At 56.3% G+C, this 19,293-nt stretch overlaps 1 protein-coding gene across 2 annotated transcripts; it reads left to right on the top strand.

Annotated features, from left to right (window-relative positions):
• The first annotated feature begins 1,075 nt into the window (after positions 1-1,075).
• On the top strand, positions 1,076-19,194 carry MMD2 (monocyte to macrophage differentiation associated 2). Of its 2 annotated transcripts, XM_056336072.1 has the most exons (7): positions 1,086-3,506; positions 15,670-15,751; positions 16,428-16,588; positions 16,685-16,759; positions 17,054-17,155; positions 17,718-17,787; positions 18,199-19,194. In XM_056336072.1, the coding sequence occupies exons 1-7, from the start codon at positions 3,460-3,462 to the stop codon at positions 18,400-18,402; spliced, it is 741 nt and encodes a 246-aa protein (XP_056192047.1). In that variant the 5' UTR covers positions 1,086-3,459; the 3' UTR covers positions 18,403-19,194. The 2 variants fall into 2 exon arrangements, with proteins under 2 accessions (XP_056192046.1, XP_056192047.1); XM_056336071.1 differs by having other exon boundaries at positions 1,076-3,506; positions 16,428-16,759.
• Positions 19,195-19,293: the final 99 nt, after the last annotated feature.

The raw sequence follows: 19,293 nt of genomic DNA, 5'->3' as shown, positions 1-19,293 counted from the left end.
ATGCGCCCCTTGCGAGGCGGGAGGGCTCGCGCCTGCGCTCGGCCGGCGGCGCCGAACTTGGTTGGGGAAAGGGCGGAGGGAGGGCAGCGGCGTCCTGAAGATAAGCAGGGCCCGGAGGGGTCAGCGGCTGGATGGGAGACTCATCACCTAGCCGGCGATGCCCGCCTCCGTCGCGTCCCCGCCCTTGACCGCGGCCGCCGCGTTGCTGTCCCGGTCCCTACAGCCCCCGCAGGGTCAGGCTGCGCGGAGCCGGCGCCTCTGCAGTTCTGCTGCGGGCCACGGGAGGTCCCCAAGGCTCAGCAGATGGGCCAGCAGGGCCGCTCGGGGGAGCCCGCAGCCCAGGGCGATGGCCCTGTCGTGGCTCTGGGGGTCCCCAGCTTGCAGGACAGCCAGGCGCGGGCAGGGGACACTTCCAGCGCGAGGGGACTCACGCACGGGCTGCCGGAGCCAGGGAGCAGCTTGTCGGGAGACAGTACAAATTGCAGGCAAAATAAAAGGTGACCGAACTAGGAATGTCTGGAAACCGGATCAAAATTAAGGGCTTGGGCCTGAGAAGAGTTAATGCCGGGGGCGCAGGGGCTGGGGTTTGTGCCCCTGGGGCCAGCTTGGCCGGCCAGACGGGACCCTCTGGGCTCCCCCACATTTCGCCACCCTCCAGCTGCTGGTGAGGAGACACCTAATGGCTTAAACCCAAGTGGCCCTCGGCCACCCTGCGGTGGCCCTTGCCCACCTCCCCACCCCCTGCTGCTGGCGCTGCCCCCACCGTGCCTCTGCCCCTGCTACAGCTGCTGCCAACGTGTCCCGTAACTTCTGCCCATCCAAAGTGTCTTCTCTTGCCAGGAGGTTTTTCCTGCTAAGAGATGGCAGATTTTAATCTCAAATTGTCTTTTCTTACCTGCTGGCTCCGGCAGCTGAACACACAGGAAAACCTCCCTCCCTGGGGAGACGTGACAGCAGCGTGTGCTGCCAGGGGAGCTCAGCCCCCCCCCCCCCCCCCCCCCCCCCCCCACTGTGGCACCCAAAGGTGTGGATTTTCACATAATACACAGCTGGGATCCCTCTGGGAGCCGTCATCAGGAGCAGGGGACAATGCACAGAGGTGGCTCCAGCTATGGGACTCCTGCATGGTTTGGGTCTTTGCACATTGGGGGTAGGAAGCAGCACTGGGCTTCATGACCCATTCCTCCTTCTAAAGGAAAACCCTGCAGGACCCACCCGCTGATCTGGTGACATTAAAAAACCAGTCACTGCATTCAGGGTACCCCTGAATCTTGGAAACTCTCCTGAACATCAGTACAGTTACTCAGATCTTTGCAAGAAAGTGGGAAGGAGGAAAGAAAAGCAAGGTGGTCTTGTGCACAGTCAATACGTGAGAGGAGCTGCCACGCAGGGAGGGGATGCATCCTGGTGGGGTATGGGTGGTGTGAGCGTGGACATCTCCGCATCCCACCATCGACCACCATCGAGCAGCTCCCGGCTGCCTGCGATTCTCCGGCTGCCAGGTTTGGAGGCAGCGCTGGGGCTAGAGCCATTCCCCAGCAGGATGCGCGAGCCTTCGGTTGCCATAACAACTGGATTCAGGCTTCAAAAATAGTAACTTATTTTTCATTCAATTTGCCTTTTGCCCTCTGAGACAGATCTATTTCGGGACTGATGGTTCACTTCAGGTGCCCCTTGCAAGTGCCCCCGCCAGCGGGCTGGGGGTTATGTTGTTAAACGCGGTTTATCACCATTGTCTCTCCCTCCCCTATTCAGGCCCAGAGGAAAGGTAAAGCAGGGCACAGGCATCATGAAATAGCCTTTGCCAAAGCCTTGTCATCTGGAAGGCTGGGGAAGGAACTTGAATAAAATCTTCCCAGCTAAGTGGCAGAGTGTGGGAGAGATTTTTGGAGATGATCTCACTCTGCATCTCAGCTTGGACCTGCTGCTCTCAGCCGGGGCTCGGCTGTCCCAGATATGCTGGGAAGGTCCTACCAAAGATGGGGCTTATTTTGTTCCCCCTGCACCTCCTGGATCCTGCTGTTACCAGCGCAGTCCCCAATGGTGTCCTCCATCCACGATGGGAAATGTGCAGGAAGGTTGACCCCATTGCCAGCTCCCAGCACTGGGGAACCAGGGTTCTTATTGTGTGCATTGAGGATGCCCCACAGTGCAGCATGCACCTGGTGCACCACCTCTTCTGCATCCCCTGGGGGGTGAACTGCCTTTGGAAGGGGTTGCAGAGGGTGCCAGGATTAATTCATGCCTGGAATGAAGGGATCCCTTAATATTTGTCTGTTTTGGCTTTTGAAAGGGGTGTGTTTGTTTTATTTCCCATGGAAATGGCTGCAGGAACATAACCCTTTGTGTCCAGATGTCCTTGGCTGTTCCACCTTCCTCCCATCAACCTTATTATGGCATCAGCAAGAAGAGGTTGTGTTGGGGGGGTCAGGACTCTCCTCCTCCAGTTACTGCTGACCTCATGTCACCTTTCAGTTCCCTTAGCTGCTGGCCTGAAGGTGCCTGCATTCTCTGGCACAGGGTGGGCACAGGTGATGCCCAGCTGCCCACAGAGAAGCCTCCATCACCTTTTGCATCCCCTCTCTGTGCTGCCCAAACTCAGATGTACGTCAGGACATCACCTGCCGTGAAAGCTTCCCTGAGTGGAGGATGGAGGGGTGAAAGTGCTGGATGGAGATGGGGTGAGGATTCTGTGCTCTCCAGTCCTTGCCTTGCTGTTGTGCTACTTTGCCCCCCTTCTCCTGAGCAGGGAGGGATGGTGGGATGCTGGTGGCACCCATGGGCATCCCACAGGATGGGGCTGGGGCAGAGCTGCCCACCCCTCCGGAGCCACTGGAAAATAATGGGGGAAATTCATTAAAAGCAAATCAATAAAAGCAAAGCCAAACAGAACAACTCCCTGGGGATGGCGGGCCAGGGGCGGGCAGGGATGTGCCGGTGCCCCCCCAGAGGACCTCGCCGTGGGCAGTGAGCGGGCTGGCTGCCTGCACTACCCCCCGCCCCTCCCCATGCTTTAATCACATTTTCAATTCAAATCTGCTGCTATTTGATCCTCTGGGGGTGGCGGCGGGGAGGGGAAGGGGGGGGGAGAATATTTTTAGCTGTGCTTAAAGCTGCCGGGGCTGAGGGAGATCGTGCAGGTTGCTGTGGCCGGGCAGAGTTGGACGGGATCCCCCCGCCCTCCCCCCCCCGCCTCGTCTTTTTCTTCCTCCTCCTCCTCCTCTTTGCACATCCGAGGGCGGCAGCGGGGCCGGCTCCCCCCTCCCGGAGGTCGCCTTTGTTTTCCCGGTGTCGCTCTTCCGAGCAGCCGGGGGGGCGGAGGGGGCTGGGCCGGCCGCCCCTGCTCCTCCTCGCCCCGCCGGAGCCCGCGGAGTTGTGCGGTGCCGCCGGGCAGCACTTTGCCCCCCAGCCCGGGGCTGAGCAGCCGCCGCCCCCCGGGACCCTCATGGCACCGCCGCGATGTTCGTGTCCCGGGTCCTGGATTTCCAGAAGACGCGCTATGCCAGGTAAAGCCGTCGGTGCGGCGGTCCCCGACCCCCTGGTCCTTGCGGAGCCCCAGGGCAGCCCCTGCCCCTACCCGGCGGGGACGGAGCCCGAAGGGACCTTCACAAGCTGCTGAGTGCCCCAAAGCCCAGGGCAGGTGCGTGCTGGGCTTTTGGGAGAAGGCTACCTGCTTTTCTGCATCCCTAAGGGATTCTGAGCATCCTTGAGAAGCTCTCGCTGCCTTTTGCTGGGTCTAACTTCACCATTGTTCTCCTGCTGCTGGGGGACCGTGAGTCTAGCTCCCCGTGGGGACAGACCCCACCGCTGGCTGCAAACCCTCCATGGAGGGACCAATGCTGCCCAGGGTCCTTTGCCCAGGTGAAGCCCCCTCGGGGTGGCTCCCCCAGCCGGGCCCTGGGGGCTCCATGGGATGTTCTGGTGGTGAGTCCTTCTCTCCCTCCATGAAACACCCAGGGAGGTTTTCCAGCAGCAGCAGGGACTTGTTTTAAAAGCTCAGGTGTGTTAGGAAACCTCATGGTGTTGCCTGTGTAGAGGGAAACCTGAGGACCGCTGGGCAAGGGTCAGAGGGCACTCGGCCATGCACACTGCTGTGGGATCAGATGTGGCCTTTTGGAGGGAGCTGGTGGGTGACATGGGGACAGCAGCCACCCACAGCCCTCCAGCACACTGGGTGGCCAAGGATGAGTCAGATTGCAGTGCTGGGCAATGCATGGCCAGATGGGGCTCAGGGGGGTGCTCAGCTTTGCATCCAGCTCCCTGTGGCTGTGGTGGGGCTGTTTTCATGGCTGTGGAGGGTCCCACGGGCTGGCACAGTTCCTGGGGGCACTCAGCTCTGCTGCTGCCAGACTCCCAGTGGTCCTGTCAGAGGCAGATATGAGAGAAAAACTGGTCTGGAAAGAAATGGTGATGGTGTTTCTTGGTTACTCCAAGCAGGATGTTTGCCTGGACTGGGCAAGGGCAGGAGACCTCTGTCACATCCCCCAAGCCACTGGCTCCCCTCCCTCTAGGTGTCTCATAGGGAAAAATCCATGCTTGCACCTCCAAAAGCTGCCTGGAACATGTGGGCACCTGCTCCAAGACCATTAGCTGCCTTCTAATAACCTTTGCCTGGAGGAGACACAGGAGGTACCCAGCCGGTCTACATAACGCATCTGGTACAAAACTCCTTGTGAAAATAGAAAATTCAAAACTTTTTTCCCAGCTGGCATGCAGAGGACAGGGCAAGGTAGAGCCAAGCAAAGCTCTGTACTCCCAGAGCAGGAGCAAAACTGTGCCTTTGCCCCACAGCAGTGGTACAGAGGCTTCCCCCTGACCTCAGTCCCACCCAGCAGACTCCATCTGGAACATGTTGCTTGATTTATCCAAAAATCAACGTGTTCAAACCTTGTCATGGTCCTTTCTGGAAACAATTTGTTAGGTGGGGATGAGGTGTTACACAGTGCCTTGCAGGGATAGAGCCCACAGGCAGGGCAGGGGCTGCAGGGCATGGGAAGGGTCAGGTCTGCAGGGCATCCCTCACCTCTTGCTGGGTGCCAGGGCTGGACAGGGAACAGGAGATGGGTGCTCCCTTGGCTTTCACCCCGAGTCACACCAAGGCAGTCACCAGCACATGATGCTAACCCAAAGCTTCCTACATCACTGCAGAGATCCTCTTAGCCTAGTGCTTAAAAATAACAGTTGGCTAATCCTCGTCCCCCTCACCCCGTGCTCCACACACACCAGCTCTCCACAGAAATGCTCTGCTGTGGCATATCCCAGAAGAAACCCTAGAAGCCACTCCTTCCTTTGTGCTGGAGATGCTCTTTCAGCTTTCCTGGGCTGCAAGTAACAGGGACTGAGCTTTGTGATGGGGCCTGGGGTGAGCAGGAGCCACGGGGCTCATGGTGGCACATGCCCTTCAAGGCATCAGAAGCATCTTGCAACATCTTTTCAGACGATGAGAAACTTGTTTGTGGCATTCCTTGGGGAAAAAAAAAAAAAAAACAACAAAAAAACCAACCACACAAACCAGCAGAAAGTTTTTCTTGTCATGGAAAAGCCTGGAACCGCTTCATTTCTAATGTAATTTTATCTAATTTTGAGTGAGGACCAAGAAAGGAGGAACTTGGCCATTGATACAGCCGCCAAAAAGAATAAATAAAATAAAGTGTGGTGATGAAAGACCTGTTGTGTGAAAGCTGCAGCGAAGGCACTGGGCTTTGAACAAAGAGATGAAAGGCAGCAATCAATGTGGGAGCGTTTTGTGAACTGCCAGGAGAAAACTCAGGGCTGGAGGGGCACAGGGGTGTCCCTGAATCCCTCCTGGCTGGGCTTTGGAGACAGAGCGTTGCAGCTGGGGCAGAGGGGAAGAAAGCAAAGCGAGGGGGCTGTCACCATGGTGGGAACAGGGATGCATGGTGATGCCATTTCAGCAGGTTAGGGTTATAAATGAGACTCTCTGTGGTTTCTGCTCTGCTGCTGCAGGATCCTGGAGGTTCTTCCATTGCCTGCCACCATGGGGAAAGAGAGTTAAAAAGCACAGTTGCTGCAAGGCTTTCTGTGCCGCTCACAGCCTGCACTGTGGCAAGCGATATCCATCTCCTGCCTGACAGGCCAAATTCAGCCATGATGCTGGCAGCAGCACGCAGTTACAGGGTGCAAGCAGATGTGATTCTTCCTGCTTCATCCAACCACCAGATAGTTATTCCCCCGCTCTACCCTTTCCTCTTCTACCTTTCTCCCAGCTCACCGAAATGGGCTGGTTTCGCCCCAGAGCAACAGATTGGTGCAAGTCACATTTTCCTCACTTAAACTCATCAATCAGGTTACCCCGAGCTGGTAACCGATCCCTCCTCCACCTCACTGCTGGCTTTGACCCTGCTTTGTCCCACTTTTTACTCAGACCTGGTCTGGTGCCTCCTGCCCACGTAGCTGCCATGGGGCTACAGCTCAGCCCCAATGTCCCTGCAGGGACACAAAATGCTTCCCAGATTTGGGCCATCCAGAGCCATAATTGAAAGGAAACATGATTAAGTGGGGAGCTGCTGTATCTGGCTGGCTTCAGCAGCCCTGGAGCAGCCAGCAGAGAGGGGTTTGCCGGGAGCTGCAGGCTGCGCAGGGCACTGAATCATCCTAATAAACTGATAGCAGTTCATGATTTGATTTGTTCACGTAAAAGGCTCTAAATCTTATTGCGTTTGCTTGCCTTGCCCTGCGCAGAGTAACACAGAGAGGAGTAGCCAGGAAAATCCACACTAAATTCTCAGCCCAGAAGCAGGAGGTTATGGAGAGCAGGGGCCTCTGTAGGTGCATGGTCCAGCCTTGTCCTCGCCTGCCCAGTGTGTGCAACATAGCCACTGCCACCTCCTTGCCGGCACAAGGAGATGGAGATCAGAACTCTACATTTGCTTAGAAGCAAATCTTCCGAGCAGGGAAAGGCAGCTGGGAAGACCTGCCTTGTTGCTCCCTGCACCTGTAATTACTGAGCAAGGAGACATTTGCTGACTCCTCCTCCAACATCTCCACATGAGAGAGGAGAAACAGCAGGAATGGGGTGGGGGGGGGGGGGGAGAGAAAACATTGGGGTGTTCAGACCCTAAACACGAGAAAAACAATGCCAGCCCGAGCAGAGCTACCGCATTGGGAAGATGTGGTCCCCATTTGCTTTGCAATGAAAGCGCAAACAGCCCTTGCGTGCTCCCACACACACTGAGAAGCTTTCCAAGAGCTCTGCTTCCCCCACAGCCCGCGTGGGATGAAGCACTTAGAAGGGAAAGGCTTTCTGCATTGATATCATGGCTCAGAGCTGCTCAAGAGGCAGGGGCTCCTCACCACAAAAGCACCAGCCCCATTCCACCGTCCCCAGCAAGATCTGCCAGATTGCCCCCAGCTGAGCAGATCCCCTTGCTGCAAAAGGCATGGCTCCAAAAGATGGGGAGGCCCCCAAAACACCTAGGGAAAAATCAGGATTGCCTGGTGTCACTGACTAGTACCATACTGGTTGCTCTGTGGGGCCAGGTTGACTCAGATACCCTCTTAAGCAGGCACTGGTAGGTTCATCTCATGTGGGTTTAGATGCTCAGGGTAGACTTATCATTGGTGCCAGATATTTGGAAGGCAACAGAGCATCATTTGTGATGGGGTATTCCCTTAAACTGCCCCGTTCCCTCCTTTAGGAGGGTCAGGGGACATGGTAGGACAGGCTCAGGTGGGGATCACCACACTGGAGATGTGCCTTGTGCTTTTGGGGGAAGGACAGCCTCTTGGCTGCTTGGGAAACAGACACACGATGGACTTTTCCCTCCTTCAGCTGGTGTTGGATATCAGCCTGATGTGATTCTTTGGCACAGCTCACTATGGCCAGCTTCACAAGGCAGCAGCCAACACAATGCATGGGAAATTCAAGCCTCTGCCCAGCGCAGTGGGTCAGTGTATGTGAGAAACGGGGCTCTGCCAGAACTGCTCGCCTTCCCCTCCTCTTCCCTTCCCACACCCCCAGCTCCACAGCAAGACAAAGCAATGCAAACCAACTACAACTCCTACAGAAAGGAAGGGAAAAAGAGCACAACTATTATTTCAATTCATTGCTCTTGAACAGTGCTTGGCTGCAAAAGGAGATTGGTTGAGTACCCACAGAGATGCTGCAAGGGGATGGATGCTCAGAGCAATAGTGAGTAAAGCAAAGGAGACTTGACCACATAGAGCTCAGGTCTCCCTTTGGGGTTCTCCAGGTGTAATTGAACCTCGACTTTTTCATGCAGTGAGAATCCAGAGTCTGATGGGCTCTGTGCACTGCAGCTTTTCATAACATGATACCACAAGCGTCATACTCCTAATGTTTGCTTCAGATGCCAGTTAGCTGAGCTGAGCAGTGCTGACCTTCAGGAGAGTTTGGATCCAAGTCTGTGCCCCTGTTCAAATTTATAGTCCAGGCTTGCTTCTGCCAAGGGAAGGATTTTATGTAGAGACAGATCGGCACATCAGGGGCAAGCAGTTACCTCCTCTGATGTGCTAAGCAGCACCGGCTGGTACCATAGCATTAGACACAGCCTTACTCTGTTGCAAATACTAATGGAAATCCTAGTATCTGCTTGCCTGGCTGGTGAAATGCATGATGATTCTTCTGTGCCTTCATTGTCCAGAGGCATTTGCTGAATAATTTACAGATAACACTTGTACTGGAGTAGCATCCAGGAATCCCAGATGAGAGCCTGGCCCTGCCTCTCAGCGCACGCCATGGGGAGATCTCACAGACCTGAGAAGCTGTAACCTGCTCATGTAAATTCACAGCCAGGGTTAGAGGCTGGGAAGGCTCCAGCCCCCAGACTGTCCAAATCCTCTGCCAGCAGGCAGAGGGACCAGTGGTCATGCTCGCTCTTGCCCACCTTGGGCTGCTGCAGAGTGTAAGCAAGCAGAGCCAGCTCAGGATTTATCCCACTAACTCCTGTGCTCAGGACAACGCAGACAAAGCAGCAAGGAACAAGCACATTGACTTTCCAAACAAGCAAATAGTGAATAACAGAGAATTTTCAGTTCTGGAAACAGCCCTCCTAACATTCACAAAACACCTGGGACATCAGAGTCATTTTGTGACTAATCAGCTGTTGTTGGAGGTCTCATAAGTACCAAATGAAACAAGAAGTCCCAGCTCAGAAAGTAATTTGGGAAACACTCACCAATCCCATCTGTTGTGAATAAACAAACAGCTCTGCTGTAGTTGCAGGGTCATGAATTGCCTTGGAAGAGTTAGAGATACCATCTACATAAAGAGCAGAAAGCCTGCTGGAGAGAAAAATAAATATCCCTGCACAGAGGATGGGAATATGGACATTTATGACACTGCTGGGAATTACCTGCAGAGTTTCCACCCACCAGACCAACCCCTGCTAGATATATATGAGCTCTCAAGGGTGCAGAAATGGTCTGTGCCTGAGTCCAGCCTGGCTTGGAGCCTCCCATGCTTGGCTCTGCTAGGGTGAGGAGCAAGGAGCAGGAATCTGGCATACCCTTGGTGTAGTCCCTGGTGTGTTCAGGGAAATAGCAGCATATTCCCTCCTGCCAACCTCGGCCCCTCGGGTACCCACTGCTGCTGCAGCAGGATGTGCCAGGGTGATGCCTTCCCCATCCCTTCACAGGGGACATCTGTGCCTGTGGTTCAGAGCCAGGTACAGCATGGACATGGCCGAACACATGGTCCCTGTCCAGGAGCATTTCTAAGTCAGCAAGCGGAGTTGCAGGGCATGCAGGCTGTATAGTGCCAGGGAACAGTCTATAGCTAGCCCAGGGTGTTACCACACGTCAGAGCGCTAGGAACAAGCAAAACTGGGATGAGGGTAATCAGAGGTGATGAATGACGATTCTTTCTGCAGCCCAGCCCGTTGTTACTTGCTTTGTGGAAGCAAGGTTTGCACCAGGGGCACCTGGGCAGGTTACTCCAGCAATCCAGCGTTCTGCTAATTTACCCATAAGAAAGGTTGAAAAATACTGGTTTAGATGAAAAGCCTTTCATTTTCTGCTCCCTACCCAAGCTGCCAGCTCTTTGCACAACACCAGGAGGCAGGACTAAAGAAAATGCTGTGCTCTCTTGCTGTCAGCCTTCCTGCCCCTCTCCCGTGTGATGGGTTGGAGTCAAAGGAGCAGGCTTGCCCTGACTGCCCCTTCTCCCCAGCCCAGGGAGCAGACCCACAAGCTTACAGCACACACAGCTCAGGTTTCCAAACCAGGAGCACCATATGTTCGCGTAGGAGCATGCAAGCACTGAGGAACGGGCATGAAAATAGAGGTTTCAGCTCTTAAGGGGGTGCCACGCAGCCATGCACATGCCCGCGTGGGTGGCTCTGCAGATGGCGATGCTGGGCAGCATCAGCCTGAGCCTTTGCATTTCTGCTTCTCAGTGGCAAACACTCCGTTGTCAATGGATAGGAAGGAAAAACAGGATTTCTCGAGTGCTTCTGGGCTGGATAAAGCAGCTTTGTGGTACTCTAGAGTCTGGGGGCTCTGCACTGGGAGCTCTAGCCGTAGTGGGGAGAGGAGGACTGCTGAGCCTTTCCCATGTTATCAAGTTGCAGAGTGGATGACCTGGACTCCAGGGGGACCCTGAATATAGCCCTGTGGTCCTGCTTGGTCTCCTGCATCCTGTGACTGTGTCCCATACATAGGCAGCACTCAGAGCCCTGCACCATCAAACAGAGCTCCCCAGGACTGATCTAATTATGAACAACAAAGGAGCTCAAGGGGATGGAGCCTCTTACCAGGGACTGCAGCTGGAACATTACCCGATTACAGGTCAAAAGCAGAGCAGACACCAAGCCCCAGCTTACGGGGATGCCACCACAGCAGCTCCGTGTGAGCACAAGCCTGAGGACCAAGCCCCAGCACCTGCATTGGGTGCACAGCCTCTGGGCTCATGGGGGCAATCCCAGACCATTCACTGGAGAGGGGTCTGGGGCCAGGCTGCCCTACAGGGACACATCTGCTCCATCACTCAGGCATCACAACACTTGCTCTACCAAGGGACAATGCAAAGACCCCCAGCAGGACTTACCACCACTGCTGGCCAGCATCCAGCAAATGCTTTCTCCATTCTTCCACTCTGATGAGATACCACCACCAGGATACAATCTTCCTCTATTACACTAAAAGCAGCTGCAACACCCAGTCACAAGGAGAAGGAGAAATCCCCTCCCTTTGCCTAAGAGCTACCCAACAGGGCACACAGCCTGCAAGTACCCCAACTCCCTGGGCAGGAGGGTAGGGACACAGCAAACTAGCACCCCACTTCCAAAAACCAACTCCTGAGCAAGCCCAGCCCTCTTATAAGCCATTTGCAGGTGAAACCTGTAGACATTAGCTGGTCTTGGGGAGATTCACATCACCTGAGAGCAGCCTTGGACATGCCGGCTACTCCTTTGTCCCCTTCGTGTTTTCACGGGCTGTGGAGGGGATGTGTTGACTCTGTGATGGCCATGGCCTCAGTGACGTACAGCGGGAGCCCAGCTCCCCTGTGTGTAGATACACAGCTGTGTGTCATGTGTATAGCCTGGTTTGTAGCAGGGTTGAGGGTGTCAGGTGTTGGATGAGCTCTTTCCAAGGGCAGGGATGAGGTGCTCAATGGGAGCCCAGTTCATGCCTCCCTATCCATATCTTAGTGATTTCACACCCTCCTAACATTATTCCTCCGTCAGCTTGCCTAAAAGATAGCAAAATTGCTATCCTTGCTTGGGGAAGGGGAAAGGGGGGTGAGAGGAAAATGATGCGGCAGAGGCCAGCCAAAGAGTCAGTGTCAAAGACCAACCTCAACTCCATCTCTCCTGAACCCTGGCCTCTGTCCCCATCAGAACCATTCTGCTCCATGTGTGTAGGGGACAGCTTTCCTGCAAAGTGTCACATGGCTCTGTCCATGTGAGTGCATGGTGCCCATGGAGTGGCTGATGCAGGTTGTCTTGGTGCCCCCAGGAGAGCTCAGATGCTCCAATGTTCACACGTGGGCCCTCTCAAGAAATAATTTAATTTAATCTCCTTTTTCCCTTCTTCTCCTCTACCCTGGCAAAGCAAGAGCCAGGCACATCTGCATGATTTTCAAGGTCAGAACTTTTTTCTCGGATAAAAATCTTTGAAAAGCTCAGTAAAGCCCCCTAAAGCCACAAAAAATCAGAGTGGGAGAAAGAGAAGGAGAAAGGAACAAGCCTGGGAAGCCGACTCTGCACTTTGCCCCGGCTGCCTGGGACAAGGGGCTCTTTGTTTTCCCGGCTGGAGCCTGCTGCACTAGCCCTTTTCAGTCTGTCTCCCTGGGAAAGGGGCCAGGGGGAAGCAGGCACAAGCAGGGCGGGCAAAAACCTTGGGGCTGCAGTGAATAACCCCTGCTTGGGTCCCCACCAGGCCCCCCATCTTCATATAGCCTGTCTGCATAGCATCTGGGAGAAAAAGGTGCACGGGAGCCCCTCAGGGCTCTGCTTCCCATGCACCATCCCACGAACACATTCATGTTTGTGCCGTGCAGGAGGTTTTAAACTTCTCTGTGTCTTTTGCAATCTTTTTTTTTCAATCCTAAAGCACAAAAATGCATCGAAGCACCCAGCTGGTGTGTAATTGGCCGCCTGTGGCTTCCCGGACTTGCCGTGTTGAGTGAGCCGCATCACTGTGGCTTTGCTGGGTCCCCAGCAGCGTGGCAGTGTAAGCTGGAGGCTGTTGGGGACAAGTCTTTCTCGTCTCCTCCCATCCCAGGGATACTGCCAGGGTGTTCCCAAGCCTACGGGCACAATGACACGGAGCTGGCAATGACTGTGGATTCAGTCACTTGGGCAGGAGACTTGCTGCAGGGATCGGATTTAAGTTTGGAGAGGTGTTTCTCTTCTTCTCCTTATTTTCTTGCCTTGAAAAACCCCGGAGATCTGCCTGGCCGCCACCAATTCCCCTTCTCATGACCCCAGTTGCACAGAGCTGGGGCTGGGAAACACACAGCAGCCTCCCACCAGGGCTCTCAGCTGCTCTGGGCTTTCATCAGCTCTAAGGAGTCGCAGTTGCCCTCTGAAGTGTGTCCATCCCCCCGTATGGGCTGGAGCTCATCACCGGGGCTGGTGCTGCACACCGATACGGCAGCTTTCCACCGGTATGGCAACTTTCTGCAGTCTGGGAACGATGCAGGGCTCCCGTGCTCTGCCCCACGCCCATGTCAGCATGCACAGGGATGCCATGAGCTGGATGGATGCGTGGCATCCCGGTGTGGTTTGGGAGACGGAGAGTCCCGGGAGAGAAGAGAAGGCGAGGGAATGGTCCCCACACCCCTGGGGAGCAAAGTGCTGCAGGGCAGCCGGGGACTCATCCTGCCTTGCCAGGAGATGTGCAAACACCGTTTTTGTTTGCACAGCAGATGACCACGAAATTTTGCCCAACTAGCCACAAAATGCAATGCTGCTGCTCCTGGAGGGCCCTGCGGTTCCCAGGGTGGCCCAGCACCACGCAGCCAGGTCCCACATCTGCCATGCTCCGTTTCCCATCCTTCACAGGACGATGCTTCTTAGAAAGCAGGGCAGGAAAACAAGGGCAATCTCTCTCCAGGTCAAAAAAAATTTCTCCTCAAGGCAATTTCACCTGCTGGGAAAAGCAGGCGTTGGCAGCGTGCTACACCAGCATGGCTTTGGGCTTCAGGGACACACACGCTGTTTGACCTCATCCCATGGGGATGGTCGGGGTGGCCGTTCCTGGCCTCTCCCTCCCTGTACCAGAGCTAGGGGGGATATGTGCACCCCAAGGATCGCTTCCCAGAGGGTCCAGGCACCCCTCAGCCCTGGGAAGGGGGCTGTGGGAACCTGCCCTGCCCCTGCTCCCCGGTGCTGCTCTGAACAGCAACTGCCAGAACGGAGAGGAGATGGTGTGGGGCTTTGTGAAAATAAATAAATACAAGGAAAAGGCCTCGAACGTGTTTCCTCAGCAACCACGACGTCACACGGGATGCCTGACCTTCCTCCCCCCCCCCCGCCTTCTTGTTATTAAAAGGGAAAAGAAAGGGAAGCTGAAAGCGAAGGGGAGCTGGGGACAGTCTCCTGGCAACGCTGGGGATGGTGATGTCCTCCTTAATGTCCCCCTGCCAGGGGACGTTGTGGCTCCAGTGCAGGGAGCCTGGCCAGTCCTCCTGGGTGAGGAGGGCATCCCTGGTGTCCCCTGGGATGGAGGAGACAGCACGCTGGGCACCAGCACAGGTCCCCAGTTTGCAGAGCAGCGGGACCTTCACCCCTCCATCTCCCTCTCTTAATTCAAGACATCTTTTGGTGATGATGACCACGTGTCTTCCCGCAGTGCCGGGGGCTGGTGGCAGGCAGGGCAGGGGCTGGGGACAGGGTCTGCATGGGCTGTCACTGCTGCCTGCCGGGGAGCCCTCTGCATGCCCGGGCCTGCTGTGGCCATGCTCCCCCCCTCAGACCCCTGCCATTTGAGCTTTTTAATCCATCCTGGCTCACTTTTAATGGACAGCAGTGAGTGGCTCAGGTGGTGGGGCTGAGCAGGCAGGAGATGGCAGAGGAGTCCGCACAGGCATGGGTCTGCCTGGGGACGAGGAGAGGGGACTTTTGCTGCCTTTCCAAGTTCCCTGGACCAAGGGGTCACTCTGCACCCAGCGGCAAGGTCCTGCCAGCCTCCAAGCCCCCTCGCCGGGTACAGCTCAGCCGTGAAACGTGCCGCAGATGGTGCTGGAGCCGAGAGCAAACGGGGTCAGAAAGCAATTAGCCCAGGTCCTGCAGGGCAGCCCTGCTGGCGCCCGCTCAGCTCGGCTGTCCTGATCCGAGCCGCAGCAGAGCCGCAGCAGAAAAAGCGTTTAAACCCCTGATTACCAGAAGCAGGCAGGGGAGGGTCACTCTCTATTTGCCCCTTTCTTACTCCCTTTTGCTAAACTTCTGCTGCTGGCCCCTGCCAGAAGAGGGTGCTGAGCAAGGCTTTGCTCCAACCTGTTAGCACAGATGCACATTTAATTTGCCTCTTAATACAGTGTTACATACCTAGCAATGGATTAGCCAAGCCTGACACTTATTTTTTATCACCGTGTGTCGATCTGACAGGGGAAATCGGTATGTTCCTCTGAATGCCAAAAGCAAGCTGGTACTTCAGACTAACAGAAATAAAGATCCAGGTTTCCAAGGGAGGGCAGTGGGGATTCCCCCTGCAGCAGTCTGTGATGGGATGTGCAGCCCCTGCAGGTAGGAGGTAGATGCAGGTGGTACCCAGAAACCAAAGGCATCATGGGGATACCCTCGCTGGAGCTGGGCAAGCTGCCGTGACACCAAGGTGTCACTGACGGATGGGTCAGGGACCTGCAGCAGGTCCTCCAAGTGCCCCTTGTGCCCTCTTCACTGCTGGGCCTCTTCCCCCCACTGCCGTTGCCTGCCCTCTCCTGCCTACAGCAGCAGGCAGAGCTGGCTCCTGCCTTCTGCTCTGCAAGCGATGGCAGATGCTGGGAGATGCTTCAGCCTGAGCTGTAGCTGGGCAAGACCTGGGGTCCTGGTATTTGGGACCAGCCAGATGGACAAGCCGTGCCCAGTGCTGGGGTCACTTCTGCAGGACAGCTGGAGCAAAGCTGAGCCAAGGTGGGGCTCCAGGCTGGAGGGCAGGGGGGTATCCCTGTGCAGACCCCTCCAAAAGGGCTTTCCCCCAGACCCCATCCACTGAGTGTGTTTCTTTCCCTGTTTCTCACTGCAGGTTCATGAATCACCGTGTCCCATCCAACTGCAGGTACCAGCCGACGGAGTACGAGCATGCGGCGAACTGTGCCACCCACGCAGTGAGTCCCTGTCCCCATCCCAGGGTGAGGGAGGACGGTACTCAACTCTCCAGGGATCCCCTGAGGAGCCTCAAGGAACACCTAAAAATGTCTGTTCAGCCCTGGAGCAGCTGTTGAGCATCTTAGGGCTGTGATGACGCAGATGTGCTCCAGCTGCTGCCCAGGAGTGGGGATGTTCTCCCTCCTGCCTTGGGAAGCTGGTGTGCATCTCCCTTGCTCTCACACACCGTGGCCCCATGGCCCCAGGGAAGCTGGCTGCGGGCTTAGTGGAGCAGGAGCATTTTGCAAAGCTGCCTGAAAAAGGAATGTTTTTCACATAGGAACAGTGACAGGTGCCCCATGGGGCTGCCTATGCGGCAGTGACAGCGAGCGCTCCCCACATCAGGGTTTCCCTTGGGACTTGGCAGCTCGCATTCTGAGTTCTGGGATATGATTCAGAGGTAGCCATGCTCCTCGTACCTTCCTCCTCCTCCCTACCTCTACCTGGAGAAGGGATTTTGGAGCTGCACCATGCAGGGAGAGACCCTGCCTGGCCCATGTGGGTGGCCAGCCTGCCTCTTGTGGGTGGTAGCTTTGACCAGCTGCGTAAGAAACGCCTAAAAGGACAAGCAGAGACTGTATTGTAGCTACTCAATGGAAATGCAGTAGCAGCAACATGTTTGCCTCTCCCTTCCAGTTCTGGATCCTGCCCAGCATCCTTGGCAGCTCCATCCTCTACATCCTCTCTGATGACCGGTGGGAAACTATCTCAGCCTGGATCTATGGCTTTGGCTTGTCCAGCCTCTTCATCGTCTCCACCATCTTCCACACCATCTCCTGGAAGAAGAGACATCTCAGGTACCAGCCCTGGTTGCTCGGGGCTCGGGAAGGGGGAGAGGGTCTGGAGGCCCCTGGTGCTGCAGGCTGTGACCCATCTGTCTGCCCGTTCTGCAGGACCGTGGAGCACTGCTTGCACATGTTTGACAGGATGGTGATCTACTTCTTCATCGCAGCATCGTACGCTCCCTGGTGAGTTGCCTGTGGGTGTGGGCCATCGGTTGGCCCCCCCCCCAGAGGGGAGAAAATCAAAGAGGGGTTTCCACAGATAGAGTTTCTCTCTCCGGCTTTGGCTCTGCTCAAGGCTTTCCACAAAACTTCCCTATCTGATAGATTCCAATCCCTTTAGGTTGAAGTTACAAGTTGGGAAGGTCCTTTGGTGGGACAGTCATGGGGGTGAGGGCAGCATTTCCCTGGCACCTCGCTGCTTGCAGCCCAGACCGGGGTGCTGCCCCACACCTGCCTCACCGCAGATGGGTCTTGCAGGCTGAACCTGAGGGAGCTGGGTCCCTGGGCCTCTCACATGCGCTGGATCATCTGGATCATGGCATCTATCGGGACTGTCTACGTCTTCTTCTTCCATGAGCGGTGAGTGCCTTCACCTGGTCCTGCGCTGGTGGGTGTTGCAGAGCCCAGCTCATCTCTGCCAGCCCCTCCTAATGTCCTGACGGTAGTGGAGCTGCAGCAGAGAGCAAGAAGGATGGAGCCAGCCAGCCAGCCAGCTAGCTAGGCACAGGGTCCCTGGGAAGCCTCCTGGTCAGCTGGCAGTGGAGAGCTTCCTTGGACCACATGCTTCCCCATCCGCACCCTGGTTGTAGGACGGTTGGTGGCAGGGATGTGGCAGCAGGGACGTGCTGCCGTGAGTTGCTTCTTCCACATGGTGGCACCAAATAAAAAGCAAAAGGCCCCAGATGTCCCCGTAGCCCCAAGCCTGGCCCTGAGCTGGCAGCTCCCAAGCCAGGGTGGGGGTCTGTCACCCTGGAGAGCAGGGGGCCAGCCCCGCCGCGGTGGTGGCTCACACATGGGGACACGGGACCTGCCGTGATGGCACCTCCACCCCTTTTCCTGTAGCACGGCCGTGGGCATTACAAGCATAAACCCTGATGCTCCCTCTGCACTTGCATCCAAGCACCTTCTCTGTTGGCCGCAGGTACAAGCTGGTGGAGCTGGTGTGCTACGTTATCATGGGCTTCTTCCCTGCCTTGGTCATCCTCTCCATGGTAAGCCACTGCTGGAAGCACACGGGCTCGGCGCGAGGGACATATCCCAGTGGGACCAGTTTGTCTCCTTTGGGTTGACGTGGTCCAGGCTGTGTGATGGATAAAGCCATCCCCAAATACGATGTGTCCCAGTTTGGTTTAGCAAGTGCTTTGGGTGCCCAGCAGATACCACGTGCATCTCCAGCAGGCTTCCTCTCCTCCCTCCCGTCCGTGGCGTTGAAACCCCACCAGCAAGGCCGGGCTTCTGGGTCCCCACTGCCTTGCTGGAGGGGAGGGTGTAGCAGGAGGAAGAGCGAGGGTCCTGCCTGCACCCTGCAGCTGGGGCCATGCTTCTGGTCTTGATGGAGCGGTGGGGAAAGGGCAGGCATGCCACGGCCACCGCTGAGCCCTTGCCTCCCTGCTTGCTCCCAGCCCAACAGGGATGGCCTCCCAGAGCTGGTGGCTGGCGGACTCTTCTACTGCCTGGGCATGGTCTTCTTCAAAAGTGACGGCCGCATCCCCTTCGCCCATGCCATCTGGCACCTCTTCGTGGCCATCGGAGCTGGCATTCACTACTATGCCATTTGGAGGTACCTCTACCAGCCTGGCACGCTGGAGGCTAAAACATCCCGTTAGACGCCTTAAAGACATCGTTTGTGCCAACTGGCACATGGGGGCATGGAGAGGAGCGAGGAGGCAGCCTGTGCCGTGGGCTTGCCCCAAACCACCTGTTCGCCCCATGGGCAGCAGCTGCTGATGCCCTTCCCGCACAAACAGGCGAGCCAGGAGGTTGTTTTTAAACAGATTTTTTCTTTTTTAATCTCGGGAACTGTTTATTGTTTTTAGGCAAAGGTTTGGTAATGTGGTGACCAGCTGATGGGCTGCAGGCAATAGGGAAGCGACCACTCGCTGGCGGGTTTGGGGAGGCTTCGCTCATCTGCCTGGCCCCGAGCATCCCATGGGAATGGAGACCCTTGCCCCACCCACCCCTGGCTAGTGACACCCTGGGTTTGGCTACTGAAGCCCTTAGCATGGGCTACCCAGGGGGCTGGAGGAGTTGGGAGGGCGGGAGAGACCTGGTCTCTTTCCTCTGGGATGCCTGGGCATGTGGCTGCCCCAGCCAGGGAGGGGGACATGGTGGCATTCCTGCAACACCCAGGACCTAAATGGTCCTAAGTCACGTCAACACTAACTGCCCCCTCCCAGGTTCTTGATGGGGAGGTCCGGAGTCAAAGCCTTACATGAGATCGAAACTTGAATCTCTTCCAGGGTGCCCCAGAGTCCCCGAGCACTGGAAAACCCTTTCTCTAAGCCAGTATTAAGTGCACAAGTTGGTACGTGCCCCCTAGACGGGTGCCCTGGGAGCCCCCATGGACTCCTTCTCCCTGGGGTGCTTTGTTTTCCTCTCCAGCCTCGGTGGTGGCAGCCCCAAAGCATGGCCCCGCTCCCAGGGTCTGCCGTGCACGTGCCTTCAGCAGGGAGCAGGGGGGATCCAGCTCCTGGCACCCACCTGGCTGGGGTCAGCAC

Source organism: Falco biarmicus, chromosome 4 (genome assembly GCF_023638135.1).
Source record: "Falco biarmicus isolate bFalBia1 chromosome 4, bFalBia1.pri, whole genome shotgun sequence".
Lineage (NCBI taxonomy): Eukaryota > Metazoa > Chordata > Aves > Falconiformes > Falconidae > Falco > Falco biarmicus.
Note: the sequence above shows the minus strand (reverse complement) of the source record. Positions and strands in the feature narration are given on the sequence as shown.